At 40.2% G+C, this 20897-nt stretch overlaps 1 protein-coding gene across 4 annotated transcripts in view; it reads left to right on the top strand.

Moving 5' to 3' along the window:
• Nucleotides 1-20247, top strand: part of SWT1 (SWT1 RNA endoribonuclease homolog) — an 81463-nt gene extending 61216 nt beyond the window's left edge. The window contains exons 17-19 of one of the 4 annotated variants that reach the window (XM_028530629.2): nt 6519-6585; nt 10435-10499; nt 19339-20247. In XM_028530629.2, coding sequence (XP_028386430.1) covers nt 6519-6585; nt 10435-10499; nt 19339-19474 — 268 coding nt within the window. In that variant the 3' untranslated portion in view covers nt 19475-20247. Of the gene's footprint in view, nt 1-6518; nt 6586-10434; nt 10500-10932; nt 14351-19338 lie in introns of those variants that run through there. The other 3 variants (XM_036014997.1, XM_028530627.2, XM_036014996.1) reach the window with 3 other exon arrangements.
• Nucleotides 20248-20897: the final 650 nt, after the last annotated feature.

The following is a 20897-nucleotide window of genomic DNA, read 5'->3' as shown; positions in this document are numbered from 1 at the left end:
TCCTTAGCAGGAAAATAGTTTTACTTAAATTTTTAAAAATCCTACTTTAGACGTTAAATCATTTTAACATATTATTTGCTTTTTAATTTTAGTGGGATTATTCTATTTGTCTCTTTTTTAAAATATATTTTACTGATTATGCTATTACAGTTGTCCCATTTTCCCCCTTCACTCCCCTCCCACCCACATTACCTCCCTTTAGTTCATGTCCATGTGTCATACTTATAAGTTCTTTAGCTTCTACATTTTCCATACTATTCTTACCCTCCCCCTATTTTCTTTCTACCATCTATGCTACTTATTTTCTGTACCTTTTCTCCCTCTCTCCCCCTCCCATTCCCCTGCTGATAACCTTCCCTGTGATCTCCATTTCTGTGATTCTCTTCCTGTTCTAGTTGTTTGCTTAGTTTGCTTTTGTTTTTGTTTTAGGTGTGGTTTTAATAATTGTGGTTTGCTATCGTTTTGCTATACATGTCTTTCATCATCTTTTTCTTAGATAAGTCCCTTTAACATTTCATATAATAGGGGCTTGGTGATGATGAACTCCTTTAATTTGACCTTATCTGGAAAGCACTTTATCTGCCCTTCCATTCTAAATGAAAGCTTAGCTGGATAGAGCAATCTGGGATGTAGGTCCTTGCCTTTCATGACTTGGCATACTTCTTTCTAGCCCCTTCTTGCCTGTAAGGTCTCTCTTGAGAAATCAGCTGACAGTCTTATGGGCACTCTTTTGTGATAACTTTCTCCTTTTGTCTTGCTGCTAAGATTCTCTCCTTCATTTTAATCTTGGTTAATGTAATTATGATGTGCCTTAGTGAGTTTCTCCTTGGGTCCAACTTCTTTGGGACTCTCTTGAGCTTCCTGGACTTCCTGGAAGTCTATTTCCTTTGCCAGAATTGGGAAGTACTCCTTTATTATTTGTTTAAATAACTTTTCCACTTGTTGCTCTTCCTCTTCTCCTTCTGGTATCCCTATAATTCGGACGTTGTAACATTTAAAGATGTCCTGGAGGTTCCTAAGCCTCTCCTCATCTTTTTGAATTCTTGTTTCTTCATTCTTTTCTGATTGGATGTTTCTTTCTTCCTTCTGGTCCACTCCATTGATTTGAGTCCCAGTTTCCTTCCCATCACTGTTGGTTCCCTGTACATTTTCCTTTATTTCACTTAGTGTATCCTTTATTTTTTTCATCTAATTTGTGACCAAATTCAACCAATTCTGTGAGCATCCTGATTACCAGTGCTTTGAACTGTGCACGTGATAGGTTGGCTATCTCTTTGTTGCTTAGTTGTATTTCTCCTGGATCTTTGATCTGTTCTTTCCTTTGGGCCATTTTTTTTTCTGTCTTGACGCGCCTGTTAACATATGAGGGGCAGAGCTGTAGGTGTTCACCTGGGCGGGGCAACCTGCATCACTGGTTTGTGACACCATATGTGGGGGAGGGTCTGAGAGGGAACAATGGTGCTTGCTCCACCCTCTGCCAGATTTCATTCACTTCCCCCAAGCAAACTAGGCCCTTCTGGTGCTGATTCCTGGGTGGGTGGGCTTGTGCACGTCCTAGGACCCTGTGGATCTCTCTATCGAACTCTCCTGTGAGGCTGGGAGTCTCTCCTGGCACCTCAACCCCCACAGGTGTTTTCAGTTGGTGTTTTGAAGCTTTATTTCCCCATGCCTGGACCCTGGGTTGTGCAGTCTGTCTCGCTCCCCAGTTTTGCCTGGTTTATCTGTGTATGAACATGGGACCGCCTGGTCTGCCAGCCGCCTGTGCACTGCACCCCTCCACAATCTCCTGCCTCACTGGGTCTGCCCGCTGCCACCTTGTGAGCCCGGAGTCCACCAGCCACTGCTTTGCCGAGACCCCTCTCTGCCCGGCCCCCTGCCCCTGCCCCTTCTGCCAGTCTGGAGAATGTGTCTACATTAACTCCTTGGTTGTTGGACTTCCATACAGTTTGATTTTCTGTCAGTACTGGTTGTTTTTTGTTTCCAAATTGTCGTCCTTATTTTGTTTGTGCGAGGAGGTACAGTGTGTCTGCCTCCATCTTGGCTGGAAGTGCCTGTTTGTCTCTTTTTTAAAGTTGGAATAGCATAACTTCTTTCTTAAAGAGATACACTGATATTTACCTAGTATTAGATGAGATGGGAATGAAACTTGTTTAATTCCGTTTATCATGTTGCTTACTTAATGCTAATTGCTCATATGCAAATAGAAAACTCAAAGTGCTTTGTGGTGAAGAATCAGGATTTGTAGTTGAGAGATGGTTCTGCCACCTTCCTTTGTGCCTTGAGAAACATGAAACAACCACAGAGATTTCGTGTTCAAACATGCACAGAGTAGTTCGCCAGATTTTGCTTACCTGTAGAATTCTTTTTATTTTAAAAGGACTTTATTTTATTTGATTTAATGAAATCGTTTAGAAGCAAGAAGATGGCAGTGGTAATCTTGGGAAAGGTCTTAGCAGCTCTAACCTTTGGTTTCTACATCTGAAAACTGCTTTTCATAGCAGCCAGTATTTATTGACATGTGCCAGGCATTGTGCTAAAACACTTAAGATGTGTTATTTCGTTTAGTTCATATATAAAACTTAACATATGAAGTATTACTTTCTCACTCCACAGGTGAACTGCGGTGCAGGAAAGTAGGTAACATCATCCAGTTTGCATAACTAAAATCAGGGTGTTCAAAGGAGTGTCAGACTTTAGTAAGTGTTCAGTAAGACGCTATGTTTTATTGTTGATGCTGTTGTAAGACAAACCAGAGTACATTCAGATCAGACTTGGTTTCTAAATCGTCTGGGAGCTTCAGATTAAATGCTGCTTCAGATAGCTATTCCCCAATTCTGATTCCAAAATTCTAAAGTGAAATTTCAAAGATAATAGGCCTGGCTGGTGTGGCTCAGTGGATTGAGTGCTGGCATGAGAGCCAAAGTGTCGCTGGTTTGATTCCCAGTCAGGGCACATGCCTGGGCTGCAGGCCAGGTCCCCAGGAGGGGGTGCATGAGAGGCAACCACACATTGATGTTTCTCTCCCTCTCTTTCTCCCTCCTTGCCCCTCTCTCTACAAATAAATAAATTAAATCTTTAAAAAAAATAAAAAAATTTCAAAGATAATCAACTTAAAGATAGGCAACCATGTGTTATAATTTTCTTTTATATTCTGTAGCTCTTAGAATAATGTACATTTGAAACAATAGTATGCATTTGATAAATATTTATTAGGAATTTTTCTTGAAAAAACAAATGTGGATATATTTGTAAATAAAAAATACCATTTACTGAAAAGTATTTCATTTCCTCTAAAAGGCTGATTCTTTCATTGTTACTCTTTTTAAAAATTGCCATCAAAGGGTAATTTTAGGACTTTCATTCAAAGGGTCTTTTGTTTTCATACTGCTGTAAAAAAAATCCATGAGAAAGCTATAGAGAACGCTGACCTCTCAAGAATTTTTGTGTGGGGAATTACTGAGGCATGAAAGTTCATAAATCGTTTCTCTCCATTTTATTTTCTGTGTATGTTCAACAAGCTGTACTTTTAGTTAGTAAAAGTTGGCAACTTTTTTTTATACAGCCAGAATTCCATTCTTATAAACAACATTCATAAGATGTAATGAAGTCTAAATTCAACCTTAAATTGAATGTATTTTAATAAAGGTTGTCTAGTCTATTTGTGGCTCAGTTTACCTGAAAACATTCTTTAAGGATAAAACATTTTATAACCAAATTTATGATGTATATTCTAGTTCTAAGAAGTAACATGTATAGTTTTATTCAGATTATAACAGTAATATAGCTGACATACCAATAGACCTTTCTTCATTAGAAGATAATTCTGTGCTATTTTATCAACTACTCAAGTGTTTACATTTGGAGAAATAATTTGCAAACTAGTTTGTTTCAAAGTAGCAATTAAAAAGTGCAAAGAAGAAAGTTAAATGGATGAAAACGAGATAATTTTCTTCACTATCTTCCTGTGGTGGGTGGGTCAGGATTTTTTTTCTTTCTAGGCTTTTTAGAACTATGATGCTTTGGTCTATTCCGAATCTTTGCCTTTCTGTTCACTGTTGTTTCCAAGGGCCTGGAACAGTGCCTGGTTCACAGTAGGCCTCAGATATTTGTTGAGTGAGAGAATATGGGGGGTCTTTCTCTGATCTGGGCATTTTCAGCATGTATCTTGCATTTTTACTTAAAACAGATGCTGTGAGAGTTAGCCGTTACCCAGTAAGTAGAGTTTGCCTCATCTAGCAGATGCTGTAGTTAGTATGCTCTTCTCACAGACTCTGTATTTAGTGTGCTCTCTTCTTTATAGTCACAACTATGCTTTGGCAAGAGTGAGAAGGAAAGATCTTAAAGACAGAAAACAGGCCATAGAGTAGTGGATGCCTGGGACTGGGGTTGGAGGTGAGAACAGAGAATGACTTCGAATGAGCCGGAGCGACCTTTCTTTGGGTGAAGGAAACGGTCTAAAATTGGATCGTGGCGATTTTTGTGCAGCTCGGTACATTTATTAAAATGAGTGGGTTTTGTGGTATGTAAGCTGCACCTCAGTAAAACTGAAAAATAAAGTCAGGCTCGGGGTTTAACATTTTAGGATGATGTAATTCTTTTGTTTCTTTCTTTGCTTATGACTTGTCGCTATAGATAAATGACTGACTTTTCTAAAACTAGTTTTTCTGTAAAGCATTTCAGGATAAAGAAATGTTAATTTTATTGTCTAGTGAAGTACTTTCTTTTGCACTAATCAGCTCGGAATTTATAAGGCTCTTAATATAAAACATCTCGTTTGATCTAGTTTTCTAACCCTCTTTTTGAGTATTTCCAAAGCTGTACTAAAAATGTATAGGTGTCAGTCAGTCTGCTTTGCTGATAGTGTGTTTACAGACTAACTTACAACGGAGTTAGAAAACCCTGTTTTTTCCTTCATCTTACCGAAAGATTGGTTTAACTTACCTAGATAGCTCTGTTCTCACCATTTTAAGCAAATTATTTATGGACCCTTCCTTCCTATATATCATACTATCCTCTGTCTTTTTTATTTTTATTTTTGGAGGGGGGGAGGATTAGGAGATGTATTTTAAGATTGTTGGGAGAAAATCTTTTTCCATGAAATGGTATTCTTATTTAGATTTCTGTATATTCTTAAAGATATTTTGTATATGTCTCCTCCAAGGGAGTGTAGGCCCTTTGAAACTGTGACTATATCCTGAGAAATTATTTATAAAAGGTCTCCTGCGGTCAAATAAAAGCCAAATAGATTAAAGATCTAATAAGATTATTTTGAGGTCATATAACTCTAACAGTGACAACAACCCTGATGATATCAAGGGTTGACAAGGATGAGAGGACCTAGAGACTTCGTTTGTTTGTGGTTTTTTTTTTTTATAAGAGTTTATTTAAACCAAAGTGACCACATATGCTGGGAGCCAGATCTCAAATGCTCTTAGAGACATTGTTATAATTAAAAGGTTCTTGGAATTTAAGAATTAATTGGGGGTAGTTTGGTTTTGGTTTCTCTTTAGTTAGATCTTCATGCACTTACTCTGTGGCTTGAAACTATTAGATGATGCTAATAGTTGTTACTGTTATCATTGATATATGGTGCTTGCTGAATATCGGGCACTGTTATAAAGACTTTTCATATAGTAGCTTATTTAATTCTCACAATAACCTTGTGAAGTATGGACTGTTACCATCCTCATTTAACAGATAACAAAAATAAGTCACACAGAACAAGGTCACACAGTTCAACAAACCCAAGCAGACATTGCTGATAACCACTGTACCATGTTGAAAGGACTGTTTCCTTTTCTTTTTTCAAAATAAAAAAAAAAAATCTTCATCTTGAAAGAATTAAAAAATACTTAGTATAGGAAAATGAGAATTATTCCTTTCCTGCTAGAAGGAGAAAGATGTTTTGCCATCATTTTTACTATTTTTATTTTTTCCTTGTTTCCATTCTTTGTGTTTTTGTTATTTATATGTTTACATTTTATGTTATTTTTATGAGTCACTGTTAGTAACAGTCTGATTGCTAATGCTTTTTCATATAATGCTAGGCTGATAGTTCAGACAGTATTATTTGAATTTAGTCACAAAAGATTTTATTAGATTGTGTGTCTCATAGTTTAATCAGTTGTCTGGATTGGTTGGGCACTTCGGGGGGAGATCTTGCAGCTTTATCTGCAGCTTAAAAGATACGGAGTGTAAACACACTTCATATTTCTGTGTACCTTTTGAGAAATCAATATCGTAACTCAAAATGTGAACTATAATTTCATAGAATGATTACGGTTCTTGATTAATTGATGATGTAAGTATCAGTGTAAATAAGCAAAAATACTTTAATGAATTGCTCTGTTTCATTAAGATCATGATTTTATAATTTTTTATTGATTACAACCAAAAAAGTTTTGTAAACATTCTAAGATGGTTATACAAGTTATCTCTTACAATATGAATATGCTTTTTGAAAAAAAGTTCAGCTATTTTTTTAACCATTCATTCTTTTATTATATTTTATTTTCTAGGATTTTGGTCCCCAACAGTAGTTATCAAGATGTTGAGACTCTCTATAATGTCTTAATCAAGTATGAGGTATGAGAAATATTTTTAAATGTTTAACATATTCCCACCATACAGAAATTTTAATATAAATTCACATGGTAGAGTTCTAGAACGTAATGGAATGTTATTTCATTGATACTTGCTGGTAATTCTTGGGTGCCACAGAAGTTTCCCAGTACATGATGTGTTTGTTTTTGGTTCTCTAAGTAAAAACACAGAGTGGAATCCTATAATAATACACTTCCGACAATGCAGAATTGTTTGTCGTCAGGAGCTGTTGGCCTTTTGGACAGGTTACATTACTTCTTGTGTGGACGCGGCTTGTCCTTTAACGTTCCTGCTCCTCAGATGCTGCCTGTCAGTAGCTTCCCTGGTCACCGGACAGCCAGACACATCCCGCCCAGCTCAGTGCCCCAGCTGACCCCCAGGGGGTGAGAACCCACCTCTGGTCCGGAAGCACAGGTCACTGAGAAGGAAGGCTGTGATTTAGTTTCCTCTTCCTCCTCCACCCCCTCCTCCACAGCATAGACCCTGGAGGCGGCTGCCCAGGGCGTTTGGTAAATGAGCCTGCACGCTTTCCTCGTGCTTGCGGATCCCAGGAAGGTGTCCTGCTGATCTTTGGTTCCCATTTGCCTAGAGCTCTTTGCCCGTGCTCCCGTATATTCTTTCTATTCAAGTGTCTGTGTGATTTTTAAAATGCTCTACTTGAAGGAATATGATGTATATCCACATCTCACATTTCTTATGGAGTCAAACTCCTTTAAATGTGTTTCTTCACTCTTATTCCTGCTCAGTTTCTCATTTAACTGTTTGTATGCAACACCTGACAGTAAGAAACCATGACTGAGTGTGCAGTGTGGTTCTGCCACCTGTTTAATTCTCTTTGTCCAGTTTCTTCACTTGTAAAGTGAGCATAATACCAGTATATAAAAGTTACAGTCTTCTTTAAACCCAAGGAACTTAATATCCCTGTGGACAGTGCTCTGTACAGTACCAGGCACAGAGGAAGTGTTTGGCGTTAACAGTGTTTACGTGTGCTTTTTTAAAACTCAGCCTTAACCACATTATGTGATCAGGGTTTCCTCATTTGAGATGATTCATATATATTTAATTATTTCATCATTCTTTCTGAATTTCAAATTTAGTTATTAATTCTAACAAAAATATATTTGTGGAAATAACATAATTTTAAAATCACTTACCCTGGAAAAATCTGGGACATAGGTCTTTTAGGGCTTCCTGTTGCTTAAAGTGTTGGGAGAAAATAGCTAACACTATCTATAAGAATATGTGGAATTGATTTCCAGATTTTTTAAGTCATTTCTCTTAGCAAAACTTTCTTTTCTATACCAATTACTACATTGGAGATATTTATCTCATTTTATCATAAACAGTGATAGGACCATCTGAAGTTTTTAAGGTGTTTGGCTGTTTTAATATTAATCTTTACCTTTTGTTCTTGAAGTTTTCAGAATTAAAAATAATATAGCCACTTTGTAATATTTGGCATTCTTTGTAATAGTAAATGAATTAATGACTCCAATTCCATAATCCACATTAATAATGTTTACTGACAAAGGCATCTTTTAACTATTACTCCCTGGGAATTAAAATTGTACAGCGAGCACAGAATGATATTTAACAGTATAATTTAAAATGTCCCAGTGTGGTTGAAAATGGTTTGAGTCAAAATTAATGAATATGATGAAACAAGATATTTCAGGCTAGAATCTGCCATATAGGTCATTAATTTGGTTTTAGTTTTCCCTGTTAGTAGCAAATTAATTGCCTTTTTGGTAAGTCACCTATGACTTGGACCCACATCACCCTTGTGTTCCAGTGGACACTTATCCAGCTCCAGGGATAAGTGTCCACTGGATCTGGGTGATCACTTTTAAAACTAAAGAGTCATCTAGTACTCATTTTTCCAAAAATCTACTAAAGGCCTAAGGAACGACTTCATGTTCATATTGTATCACATACAAAACCAGCCTTCAGCTGACTTTCCTCAACAGTTGATGGAGAACAGGCGATTCCCTTCATCCTCTGATCAGGCATCTGCAGTGTAGTTAGCATTCGCTTGCCCAAGTTTGACATGTTACAGGTTCTGGTATGCTGGGGCAATCGTGAAAATGTCAAAGGCCCTGAGACCAGAGCAGAACATGTAAAGAAGTAGGAATTGGCCCTGGCTGGTGTGGCTCAGTGGATTGAATGCCAGCCTATGAACCAAAGAGTCACTGGTTTGATTCCCAGTCAGGGCACATACCTGGGTTGTGGGCCAGGGCCCCAGTAGGGGGCACATGAGAGAGGCAACCACACCTTGATGTTTCTCTCCTTCTCTTTCTCCCTCCCTTCCCCTGTCTCTAAAAATAAATAAATTAATAAATAAATCTTAAAAAAGAAGTAGAAATTGGACTGGTTGATAGTTTAAATACATATTTTAGGATGTTTTTAGAAGACACTTTTAGTAAAAATTATAAAGTACCTAAAAAGTTAACTGTGATAAATTATATACCAACTTAATACATTCACTAAATGTATTAAGTATTATATATAATTAACAAATATTAAGCAAAAATTTAGGATTATGTGCATTTCGAATGTTATATTTAAAAACTATATAGTTTTAACTTTCAATGAATGAAACATTTTCTACACAAATATGGTGACTTTCTTATGAAACTACTGAAGAAGCTCATGGAATTTTTGCAAATAATACCTTTAACTCTACAGAAGACTTTTATGATATGAATCTTTAAAGTAGTAGTAATTAAATCAGGATGGAGGCATTTTTTCCCCCACAAAAAAGTGCATGCCAACTAACAATACTTTAGATAAGTCAAATAGAGGATGGTCTCATTTCATCTCCTTTTTACTAATTCAGAATTTCTGAGACTTTAGGCACTGTGCTCTTTGTTGAGTTATCTGATAAAAAGAATTTCCCTCTACAGCTCTAGAGTCTTCCCTACACAGAAGTAAGCTATAAGCTAAATCACCAGCAAGCCTCAAGAGATAGGGAATCCCTGCACCGCCTCCCCTGCCTGCGCACCACGCCTAGTTTGTGTGTGATGAAGGACTGTTCGTATTGTCTAAGTTCATTACACATTCATGGATGTAAACATGTTAAAGATTTAGACCTCAGCAGTCTGAAAAATACATTTCTTTAGAAAATGCCTACAAATCAGACTTTTTTCTAAACAGGTAGATGTTTCCACATAGTTTACAACCTTCGTATTTAAATGGAAGTGAAGGTTTACTCAGTAACAACTTCGGAACGGTCAGCCATAGTACTCAAGTGCTGTTAGAGCTGAAGTCTTGGCTTTTTCCTTCAGCTTGAATTTTTTCTGATGTTCTGGATGTAGCAAGATGTGGCTGCTTCTGCTTGCAGTGGCCCACCCACATGTCCCCAAGGGCACTCCAGCCCTTTAAGTTTTTATTTATTTTAAATTTTACTTTTTTACATTTCATTGACCTTGTCTAGAAGATAAATATTTAAAATTGGAAATATTTTAAGAGGCTAGGATAGCTGAAGCATGAATCAGTTGCGTGGGGTATGTGTTTGTTTTTTGTTTGTTTTTTTGTCCATTTGATCTACAAAGCGATCATCTGCTTTGTTGAGGTTTTCGCTGACCCCGGCCCCTCTCACTTCTGGTTCTGTGAACAGATCAGACTTTAACAATAGGTGCGATATTTTCACACGTCGTTCAGTGTTAGCATTATGGTCACTGAGCTTCTGATGCTTACTGTTCTGTCCCTTTTATGCAAAACTAGAAACTTGACTTTCTGCTCCCTCAGAACATGGGCCGCTCTAATTATACTCTTACTACTCATGTGATTTAATATATATATTTCTTAATGCTGTATCTTGGTTCTTTTCAGGTAAATGAAAGTGTCAAATTTACTGCCCAGGAGCTTTATGATTGTGTTTCACAGACTGAGTATCGGTAAGTCTTAACCTGTGCACAGATAAGCCATTGACTAAGCTTCTGCTGGTGGTGAAGGGTTTTTTTATGTCTTCACTACACTGTGATTTTTTACCTTTATTAGTAGGAAATATTTCATATGTTTCCTACGTACAAAAGGGCCGTGTGTGTATGTTTGTGTAGCAGGTATGAGGTTTAAAGTGTTTCTCAAAATTTTTGGTGTCAAGACTCTTTTTTATTTTAAAAAGTTATTGAAGACTCCAAAAGAACTTTATGTGGCTCTTATCTATCAATATTTACTGTTTTGGAAATAAAAATGGATAAATTTAAAATATTTATTTATTTGAAAATAACAGTAGCCAATTAAGTACATGTCAAATAACATGGAATTATGAAGAGAATTTTTTCCAAACAAGAATATTACTGACAAGAGTAGCATTGTGTGTGTTGGCAGTTCTCTTAGTGTCTGGTTTAGTAGGAGCAAGCTGGGTTCTCATAGCTGCTGCCTTTACTCTGTTTCCATAATTGTACCACATGTCCCTGGAAAACTGCTGTGCACCATTGCAAGAGTGAGTGTATCGTTGCAAAAGGCGGACCGTGTCTCAGTCTTAGTAAGAAAATAGCTTTGACCTCTTTGACCTCACAGACCCTTTGAAAGAGGCCGACAGTCCTCGGACCGTGTTTTGAAGAACAGCTGGTGTACAGAACACTCACATGCCTCCCTTTCCACTGACAAAAGAGACCTGCACCCATTTCTGTTTGTGTTCTCTCTTCCATCCTCTCAAGTGACTTTGTGTTTATAATTCTCAACCTGATCTTGATGGTTTTGCTGCATATTATTACTTAAAAATATGTGAATTAAATTGCATCTGTTTTTTAACTTAGTGGAATCACTCTGTATATATTTTTTAAACAAATAATTTGGTTCATATTGGTTCATATGTAATAAAAAAGTAGTCTATATCTGATTTTTGTATGCAGAGAGAGGGTATAGGCCTAACACTGGGCCCAGACGAACCCTGAGGAGCAAAAAGTCCATTTACTCAACCTGTTCAGTGTTGCCCTCCAGTCTCACACCCCCTGCCCCTCCACCCCACGCTGTCTTGTACGTCAGCAGTGAGATTCACCTTGTAGGGACGTGGAGCCGGGGGTGGTTTACAGTCCCGTCATCACGTGATGTGTGTGTTCCTGTTGTCACCCCTGCGCTGTGCAGAATCACGCAGCGAAGATCACAGGGCTCACGAGAACAAATGGGCTGGGGCGTGTCACTCAAAAACCTAATCAGGAGTGCATTAAAAAGTCAAAATGATATCACAGATTTGCACATATTCAATAGTTAGGAAATACATAAATGCTATAATAAAATGGACACTTGACCTTGAAAAAGAGCTGGGATTGCTCGTGGAAGTGGTCGTTGGAAGAGCTGCAGCCTGTCGGTTCATGTGATGTGCTGGGGGAGGGACATCTGGAATTGGATGTGAAGCTGCAGCACCAGGTGTGAGTGGACGTGGCCTACAGCCGCAGGAAGCTGAGGGAGCCGGTGCGTTTCTGAGGTGTGTGCGTGAGTGTGTGTTGTATGTCCCCAAGCAGCTTGGCTCAGCTGGGTGCAGTTTTCTCTGCTCGCCTAGCATCTCTCACTGCCGAAATTACATGTGAAAAAATGTGAAACTTGTGTTATGTGCTCAAATTGTTCTTGAATATATCAGTGCAGTTGGAACAAATCTGTGTGTGTGGAACAGGCACTGTAGCAGAACTGTTTTTCCACTGCTGGGTAATATGCCAGTATGTCACTCAGTCACTGTTTATTTGCTGTTGATACTGTGCAAATACACCTTTGTTGCAACGGAATTCTGTGTACAGGTTCAGGGACGGAGTTGACGATCAAAGAGCTTCTGTTAAAACTCTCAGTTGATGAATTTATTTGAAGATCAAGACACTAGGATTGATAATCATACACAAATGTTACTAAGCAGTACAGCTGTGAAGGTGTGCTCATTAGAATCAAAAAAATTTTCCAAGAAAACCTGAAGCCAGTGGGCCTGCATGATGTTGTTCCGGGTGGCAAGAATGATTTTTTACTGTCATCTGCAGACTATCAATTAATCAATTGTACTCTTATTTATAGATCTTTATAGACAGCTTATACTTGAAGGTTGTGTACATGAGATCTGTGTAAAAAATAGTGTCTCAGCCTCAGCCGTGCGTTCAGAAGCGTGGAAAGCCCACTCTAGATAACCTGGAGGGCTGAGTCCCTTGCAGGATGGCTCACATGTCTAAATTACTTCAAGTTCAACCTACTGTTGGAATAATTGGGAGGGGTTTTGGAGGGGGTGGGGTGGGAGGTGGAGAGGGAGTAGGGGTCAAAGTTGAATTTTTAGAGTTAAAGCAGTTGTACCTGTTTTTGTCTCCTTTGTTTTCTTTCCACCTACAATCCCAGGGGTTTGAACTATGGTATTAACAAGCCCACTCTTATACCCAGAAGGGTGATTTTGAAACCAAATATATAATATCTTGAATGAGTTGAAAAATGGCAATTGCTGTTCAGCAGGCTTTTGATTCATAGCTTTTAGATGTGTTAACCTGCTGTTCATTTTGGAACTGTTCGCCCCGTTCACAGTGAACGGTGTCTCCTGTGTCGGCCTCCCGTATCGTGCCCAGCTCAGTTTCCAGACCAGCTGCCAAAAGACCTTCTTTTGGTGTCAGTGGTTCCTGTCAGACGCAGGGTTAAACGCAGTACGTAGAGGGTGTTAGCGTTTTCCTGTGGTCCGGAGGTGCAAACAGAGGAGTGGTTGAACTTTCACATAGCTGGCCGCATTTGGCAATGTTAAGAAAAGCAATTACTTAAAGTGTCTGAATTTCCTGTTCCTTGGTTTTTGTTACACAGTGTTAGTTGTGAGGAAGGACATAGTTCATGTGCCCGGCACCATATTTATTGCAGTAGGGATGTAATTAAATAGCTGAAGAACATAAAACTTCTTTATAGGCCTGATAAAGCAGGAAATTAAGGTTTTACATTGAAAGTGGCTTTGATCAAGAGTTGAATTCCATGGCACTGGGGAACCTTGGTCTTCACACTATGAACTGGTTAGTGTCCTGCCTTCCATAGTTTGTAGACTCTCTGATGTGGCATTTGGTCTCGCTGCTGGGGTCTGTCTGCACTGTGCACCCTGAGCAGAGGAGGGGTTGCCTCAGAGAACCCAGATGGTAAATTAATGAGATTGTTAGACAGATACCAGACACATATATCTTGTGTGATATCTTTTATGTGTATGAGAAATAAGCTAGAAGTGTTTAATTCACTTTGCCCTGTAAGTTCTTGACAGAGTGTTCTGGCATGTTTGCACGGTGAGTCCCTAAGGTCATTTCTTCTACATGAAATGCAAACTAGTTGTAACAGCAGCCTTGTGAAGTACCTGGCATATCCAGCTAATATGCTACCTAAGAAGGTACGTGTACCAGAAGCTTTCCTTCCCTGTGGCAAGTGCTTTCAGGAGTGAGTGCTTCCTAACCCCCAGAACCAGCTCCCCGGTAACGGCTTTGAGGGTGTCTTTGAACTGTGGTTCCTGGACCCCAGGGTCAACATCGGTCACCTGGGGACTTGGAAGAAATGCAGACCTTAGGGCTCTGCCCTAGACCTCCTGAGTCATCGGGTCTGGGGGTGGAGCCCAGCAATCTATTTTCCAGTCCCTCCAGGCCATGCCGAAGTTTGAGAACCCCTGTGTCCTAGAATCCTCGACTGAAAAAAAGCCTGAGAAGAAGAATCTAGAACTCAGATTTAAGACCTTTGATGTTTCTGCTTTAAGTAGAAAAGAATTACATTATTTTTGTCTCTAGGTGCAGTAATACTTTGCAGTGAATTTGACTTCATTATTTGTGATAGAAGATAATACAAAATAAAAGTATGTACTTTTCTTAATTGAGGTAAAATTTCCATAACAAAATTAACAACTTTAAACTGTACAATTCAGTGGCATCGGGAGCATTCACTGTGCTGTGCAGGTGTCCGACCTTTTGGCGTCTCTGGGCCACACTGGAAGAAGAAGAGTTGTCTTGGGCCACACACTAAATGCACAAACACTAATGAAAACTGATGAGCAAAGAAAAAGGTCCCTGCATAATTTACAATTCCGTGTTGGGCCGCATTCATAGGCATCCTGGGCCGCATGTGGCCCACGGGCCGCGGGTTGGACACCCCTGGCTCTGGTTCTAGGACACTTCCATCGCCCGCCCTGGTAGATCCCCCTTGCCCATGAAGCAATGGTTCTCTGTTCTCCCCCTCCTGGCCCAGACCCTGGCAACCACTAACCTGCCTTCTGTCTCAGTGTATTTACTCATTCTGGGCTTTTCTTGTAAGTTGCATCATACAACACAGGACCTTTTGTATGCGGTTTTGCTCACCTAGCATGATGGTTTTGAGGTGCATCTCACTTTTGCATAAGTCAGCTGTTCATTCCTTTTTAGGGCTGAAGAGTATTCCATTGTATGTACCAGTATACATCACATTTTGTTCACCTGTTCATCCATCTGCTCTTGGACACGCGGTTTGTTTCCCACTTGGGGCCAGCGTGAGAGGAGTGTTGCCACTGGTGTACATGTGTTTGTTTGAATGCCTTCATTCTTTACAGTTGGTGGGCAGGGGTGTCCCAAGAGTAGAATTCCTGGGTCAGACGGTCGTTCTGTGCTTGTCTTTGAGGAACTGTTTCCCACAGCTGCTGCACTGTTTTACCTTCCCGCCGGCAATATACAGGGGTTCCAATTTCTCCACGTCCTCAGCGACCTTTATTTTCCATTTTGTGATTATAGCTATCCTGATGAGTGTGAAGTTCTACCTCACTGTGATTTTGATTTATATTTTCCTACTTACTAGTGATGTTGAATATCTTTTCGTGTGCTTGCTGGCCAGTGTTAGTTGGGTTGTTTTTCTTTCTGTTGTTGAGTTGTAGAGTTCTCAATGAGGAATCCGGCTCCAGACCAGAATCCTGTGTGTGGTCTTTCAGGCCTGACCATTGGCAGTTACGTGGCTTTACCTGGCAGCGTCCGTTGGGGAGCGCTGCCTTCCCCACCCCAGATTCAGAGCGCAGCCAGTGGGCTGCAGCCTTCGCCGGGGTAGGGTTGGGGTGCGGGCCGTGCTCGGAGCCTAGTCCCTGGGCAGCCATGCCCAGCCCTGTACCTGCATGCCACATGCAGGCGGCTTCCTTGGGAGGCCTCCTTTGGAGGCTTTGCCTGAAGCACTTGTGCAGAGACCTCTTTCTGGAGGCCTAGCCTGAAGTGTTTTTCTCCCCCCTCTCATTCTGTAAGTTGTCTTTTCCCTTTCTTGATAGTATCCTTTGATGTACAAAGTTTTTAATGATTTTTTGAGAGATTTGTTTAATCATATTTTATGTATGCTTTGCCCCAAAATAACATTGCCAGATAAGAAACCAGACAAAATATCAAAGACACAAAGAGCGGAAGAATCTTGGAACTAAACCCTGCAAAGCTGTTCAGTGTCACACTGAGCAGGTGCTTGGGGCGAGCACCAGGGAGGCAGAGGGGGAGCACACTACAGTCGCCGCACCGGGACTGAGTTGTGTCAGAAGTGCTGCTGGGTTATTTGCGTATTTGCTTTAAAACATGAATTGTTGATACTATCCCAAAGGGACAAAACGGAATTTTTGCTGGGTAAATTACATAGGTTCTTGCGTTTTTATTTTTACTTAAATTTTTTTATTTTTCAGTTAGTTGAAAAGTTTGCAATTTTGGTAACATCCAATTTGTGCAGTTTTTTCTTCTGTTGCTTGGGCTTTTGGTGTCATATCTAAGAATCCATTGCCGAAGCCAAGGTCATGGATATTTACCCCAAAGTTTTTCTAAGACTTTTATAGTTTTAGCTCTAACAAATCTCATTGATTTGTTTTAATTTTTGTGTATGGTGTGAGGTGTGGGTCGAACTTCATTCATTTGCTTGTGGACGTTGAGTTGTCCCAGCACCATTTGTTGAAGAAGCCACTCTTTCCACGTTGCATGGTCTTGACACCCTTGTCGAAAGTCAGTTGACTGTGTGTGAGGTTTTATTTCTGGTATTTCAGTTCAGTTCCACTGGTCTGTGCGTCCATCTTTGTGCCAGTACCACTGTTTTGGTTGAAGTTATTTAGGATAAGTTTTCAAAATTGGGAAGTGTGAGTCCTCTAATGTTATTTTTCTTTTTCAAGATTTGGCTTTTTGGGGGGTCTTTTAAATTCCATGTAAATTTTAGTATCAGCCTTTCCATTCCTGCAAAAAAGACTTGGGATTTTGATAGGCATTGCATTAAGTGTGTTGATTGCCCCGGGGTCTGTTACCAGCGCATTAAGTTTTTCAGTCTAGGAACATGGGATGCCATTAATTTAGGTTTTTGATTTCTTTTGGCAATGTACTAAAGTTTTTCATGTACAGGTCTGTGCCTCTTTGCTTAAGTTTATTCCTCAGTAGTTTGATCTTTTTCATGTTACTGTAAATGGAATGTTTCCTGCCATTGTTACTTCCTTTTCAAATCGTGAATTGCTAGTTGCATAGAACTGCAACTGATTTTTTGTGTTGAGCTTTTATTTTGCAGTGTTGCAGAAATGGTTTATTAGCTCTAACAGTTATTTTGTGGATTCTATAGGATCTACAATTTTACTTCTTTATTTACAATCCGTATGCCTATTTTGTATGGGGGAGGGTTATTCTGTGTAGAACTTCCAATACTATGTTGAGCAGAAAGGATGTGGGCATCCCTGTCCGGCATACATTTCAAATGTATGCCAAAGTGCAGAGAGGTGTAAAACAAATACCCGTTTTAGACTTTCCTCATTGTACCTACAAAGAATTTTGGAAAAATTGCATCAGAAATTGGAATTAGGTCACTTAAATTCACCACTGCCATTCCATTTGGACAAAATTAGTCATGGAAATTAATCAGATGATGGAGTTTTGGGTTTTTTTTTTCATTGATTTAAACTTTTTTTCCACTTATTTTGATCTGTTGGCAGAGCTCTCAATACACGGCATAGAATCACAGAACTGGAAGCCACCTCCAGTTTTGACCTCTGCTCCAGAAAGGGTTTGGAAAAAAGAAATAGGATCACTATAAGAGACAAAACATTTGTTCTTTTGGAGGACAAAGGGATAATGACTTTGTTTTGTTTTAAGATTCAGGTCAGATCACTGGGGTTTTTAGGCCCAACATAAAGGAGGGACTTTTGAGCAACTAAGAGACATCAAAACATGTAATGAGTGGACTGCCTCTCACAGCCACGCCTGGTGAGATGATTTATTGAAGAATGGCAGACAAAAGTGCTTAGGTGACCTCACGCTTACTATTCTGTCTTTGTACATATAAGCCGTAGGCAGAAGGAACTCAAGAATTCCTGTCATTGTACTCCAGGATAGACCAAATATACAAGATGAAAAACACCTGATACTTCCCTAGTCAGCAATGACAGCTTGCTGCAGGAAACACAGTCGGCAGGTGACTTACAAATAAAGAGACCAAATGCCACAGGGATGAGAAGAGCAGAGTAACTCACCTTATAACTGTGAGAGGAGAAGGCAGGAAGAAAAAGAAAAGACACAAATCTTAAAGTCTAGTTACCAGTGGAGCAGTTCTCATATGTGGAATAATCAAGAACAGCAATAGGGATGCGTTGCATTTTTAAATTTGAAGAAAACATCTTTCATTTTGGATCTCTGGGGGTCCTCCAGAAATCATTTTATGAGCAGTTGTGAAGAACTGGCAGCAGCGTAACACCAAATTTTAAGCAATCCGAGTATAGAAAGCAGGACTACAGTACACAAAGCCAAAAGTCAGGTTTTAATCAGCTTCACACACACCATACATCCTCAGTACTCGAGGCCACTCAGAATATGGTGCATTTACTTCTGCTGCCACCACTGTTTCCCAGCCTGCTCGTTCCCTGAGTACTGATTGCCTTTGTTTTCCTTTGTACCCCACATGAGGCATCCATGGGGGCTGGGGGGAACAGGGAGAGGTAGCTAGTGATCTTCCCCAATACCATGGAGATGGCTTGGAGCAATCATAGAAGCCAAGGAAGTAATAACTCATTTACGTAATGAAAGTAACTGTCACTTCTTGAATACCTAATGTGCCAGATGCTGTGCTAGATGCTGGGCGTTCTTCATGAACTCATATAGATGACTTCCTAGGACATTTAAATAGGTTCCAATGGGATCTGGACTCTGTAGACACTTGAGAGCCCAGGTAGGCTTCATCTCAGATAAAATTATGCGTGGGCATGGCATACGTTGGTCATTACTCTCTGCTTCCACCTCCAGTTAGAGTGACTAATACTCGTTACATAACTTAGGTAATATACTTCAGCAATTCATGTTAATAGTTGATGCTCTGTCAACGTCCTATCCCCTCTCTAGTGTGCTGCCGGCAGGAGGTGCATTCTCTTATATCCTCCAGTCTACCTGTTCTTTAACTCCCAAGCTAAATAAGACAAAAAAAAAATGTGATCTACACCCGCTCCCCAGGCCTTGCTTACCCCTCAGATCAAAACGTGGTCACACCAGCCCAACTCCTGGGGGAGGTCCTTCAGAGGCCACACAGGGGACTGTGTTCAAGCCTCCAGCTTTGCCTGTTGGCAGCAGGTCTGCCATGAGACCCTTACTCCTGTATTCAAGGAACTGCATCAAGATCTTTGTGTTGACTGAGAACTAGTTTAAGTGCCTGTTATCCTCCCATGTTTTGTCTGTGCTAAGAAACCGTAACTCTTGGTATTTTTCTCTCTCAAATAATCAAAGAATGTGTTTCACACCCCAGTGCCATCCTGTTGTGTTAAGATGTTTTCACTTACCTGGCCGGCTGGTGCAGTGACGGACGTTTCTCCCCTAGGGAAAGGTTAACCATCGGCTGCCGCCAGCTGGAGGAGCTGGAGCGCGCCATGCAGCAGTGCCACGCCTCTGTGTACCCAGAGGCCAGAAACAGGGGGTGGTGTGAAGACATGCTCAGCAACGGGACCGGAGTCTGACTGCCTCTAGAACGCCAGAGGAGCTTTCAAGCCAAACCCAAGGGACTTGTAAGAAATGTGTCATTTGTATAAAAAGGTGATTGCTCATTACTGACAGTCTCATTGAGGTTCTCTGAAACGCCTAACGCATCCACTGCGGGATAAACTGTGGAGTCAGCTCTTCTGAAGTTGACAGTACCTCCCTACCTCCACTCCTGATACTGAGCCAGTGTGCTTAAGGAAAGGAGAGCCACCTTGTCAGTCCTCTGGGGGCAGGAGCCACTGTGGCATCTGAGGAAGGCACTGCATCGGCATCTCTTTCAACCCTGAATATGCCTGTGACCAGTGGCACTTCCAAACTCCAAGAAACAATTAGGACATGACCATTCCACACACACAGTCTTACCGTGGGCTCTCGTATGATCCAAGTGTCATCCGTGTAGACCTGGTGATTATAGTACACATCCCTTCCACTTCCCCAAGGTATTGGAAATAGAATTTTTACTTCAGCTCCAACTTGCAGTAAGTCTTTCTTCTTCCCTAAGCTCGGCACTTTCCTGTGCCTGTCTCAGGGAGGGACCCCATGCCGAGTTTGCCCTTACATATCAAACAGCAGGATTTATGGGGTTAGGTGGCAGTGACCAAGGTTTTCTCCTAACTAAACCAAGTGTCTGATTGACTTATTTCTTATTTAGGTATAGAGCAAGCTGGAAGTCCTTGTTTAATAGAGTATATTATGGCTTTGTTAATACATTAGGCTAAATCTAACTTGGTGTTCTATTATGAGTATTAATTTATTTTTTAAAAAAGCAATACATTATGTTTAGTAAGATTTTACTTTTCCTTGCAAACTGTATTTCTGAGCTGTGTGCAAGGCATGATTGTAAGAGTGAGCCTCGCCAGTAACAGAACCTACTCAGGATGCTCCCGAGCAGTCCGCAGGCCCCGCTGGGCTGTTGGCGCACGGGCCACGCCTCCGCCTGGGGCTCAGCGCTGTTCCAGGAACCAGGGGAAGGAGAGGCTTCTCTGCTCTCGCCTCTTTCCCTTTCTTTCCCGAGGAGCCAAAACAAACATCCCTTTCCAACCTAAAGAACGTTACTCAGGTCTCTATCCCCGAATTGCTTCTGGTTATTACTGTTGGGTTTGGCTCTGCTTTTCCTATCTTTTTAATACGTGTTATGTATTTCAGAACATCTTTCGCTCCTGTTAGCTGCTTGCTGCTTTATATTTCCACCCATATTTATGGGAATTTTAATTTTGTATGTTTTATGTTGTGCCTTAGTCAATTATGTCAACATTTTTGAAATTTTATTGATATGTGAAGGTGTTTTCTTCTAACTTTAGTCTTTTTTAATTTTTCTGTCTCCCTTTCTTGCCTTTTCTAATCTTAAACTTTAATTTTTATTACACTAAGTCTAGTAATCATCTGTCACCATGCACACTT

This window comes from Phyllostomus discolor, chromosome 14 (assembly GCF_004126475.2).
Source record: "Phyllostomus discolor isolate MPI-MPIP mPhyDis1 chromosome 14, mPhyDis1.pri.v3, whole genome shotgun sequence".
Taxonomy (NCBI): domain Eukaryota; kingdom Metazoa; phylum Chordata; class Mammalia; order Chiroptera; family Phyllostomidae; genus Phyllostomus; species Phyllostomus discolor.
Note: the sequence above shows the minus strand (reverse complement) of the source record. Positions and strands in the feature narration are given on the sequence as shown.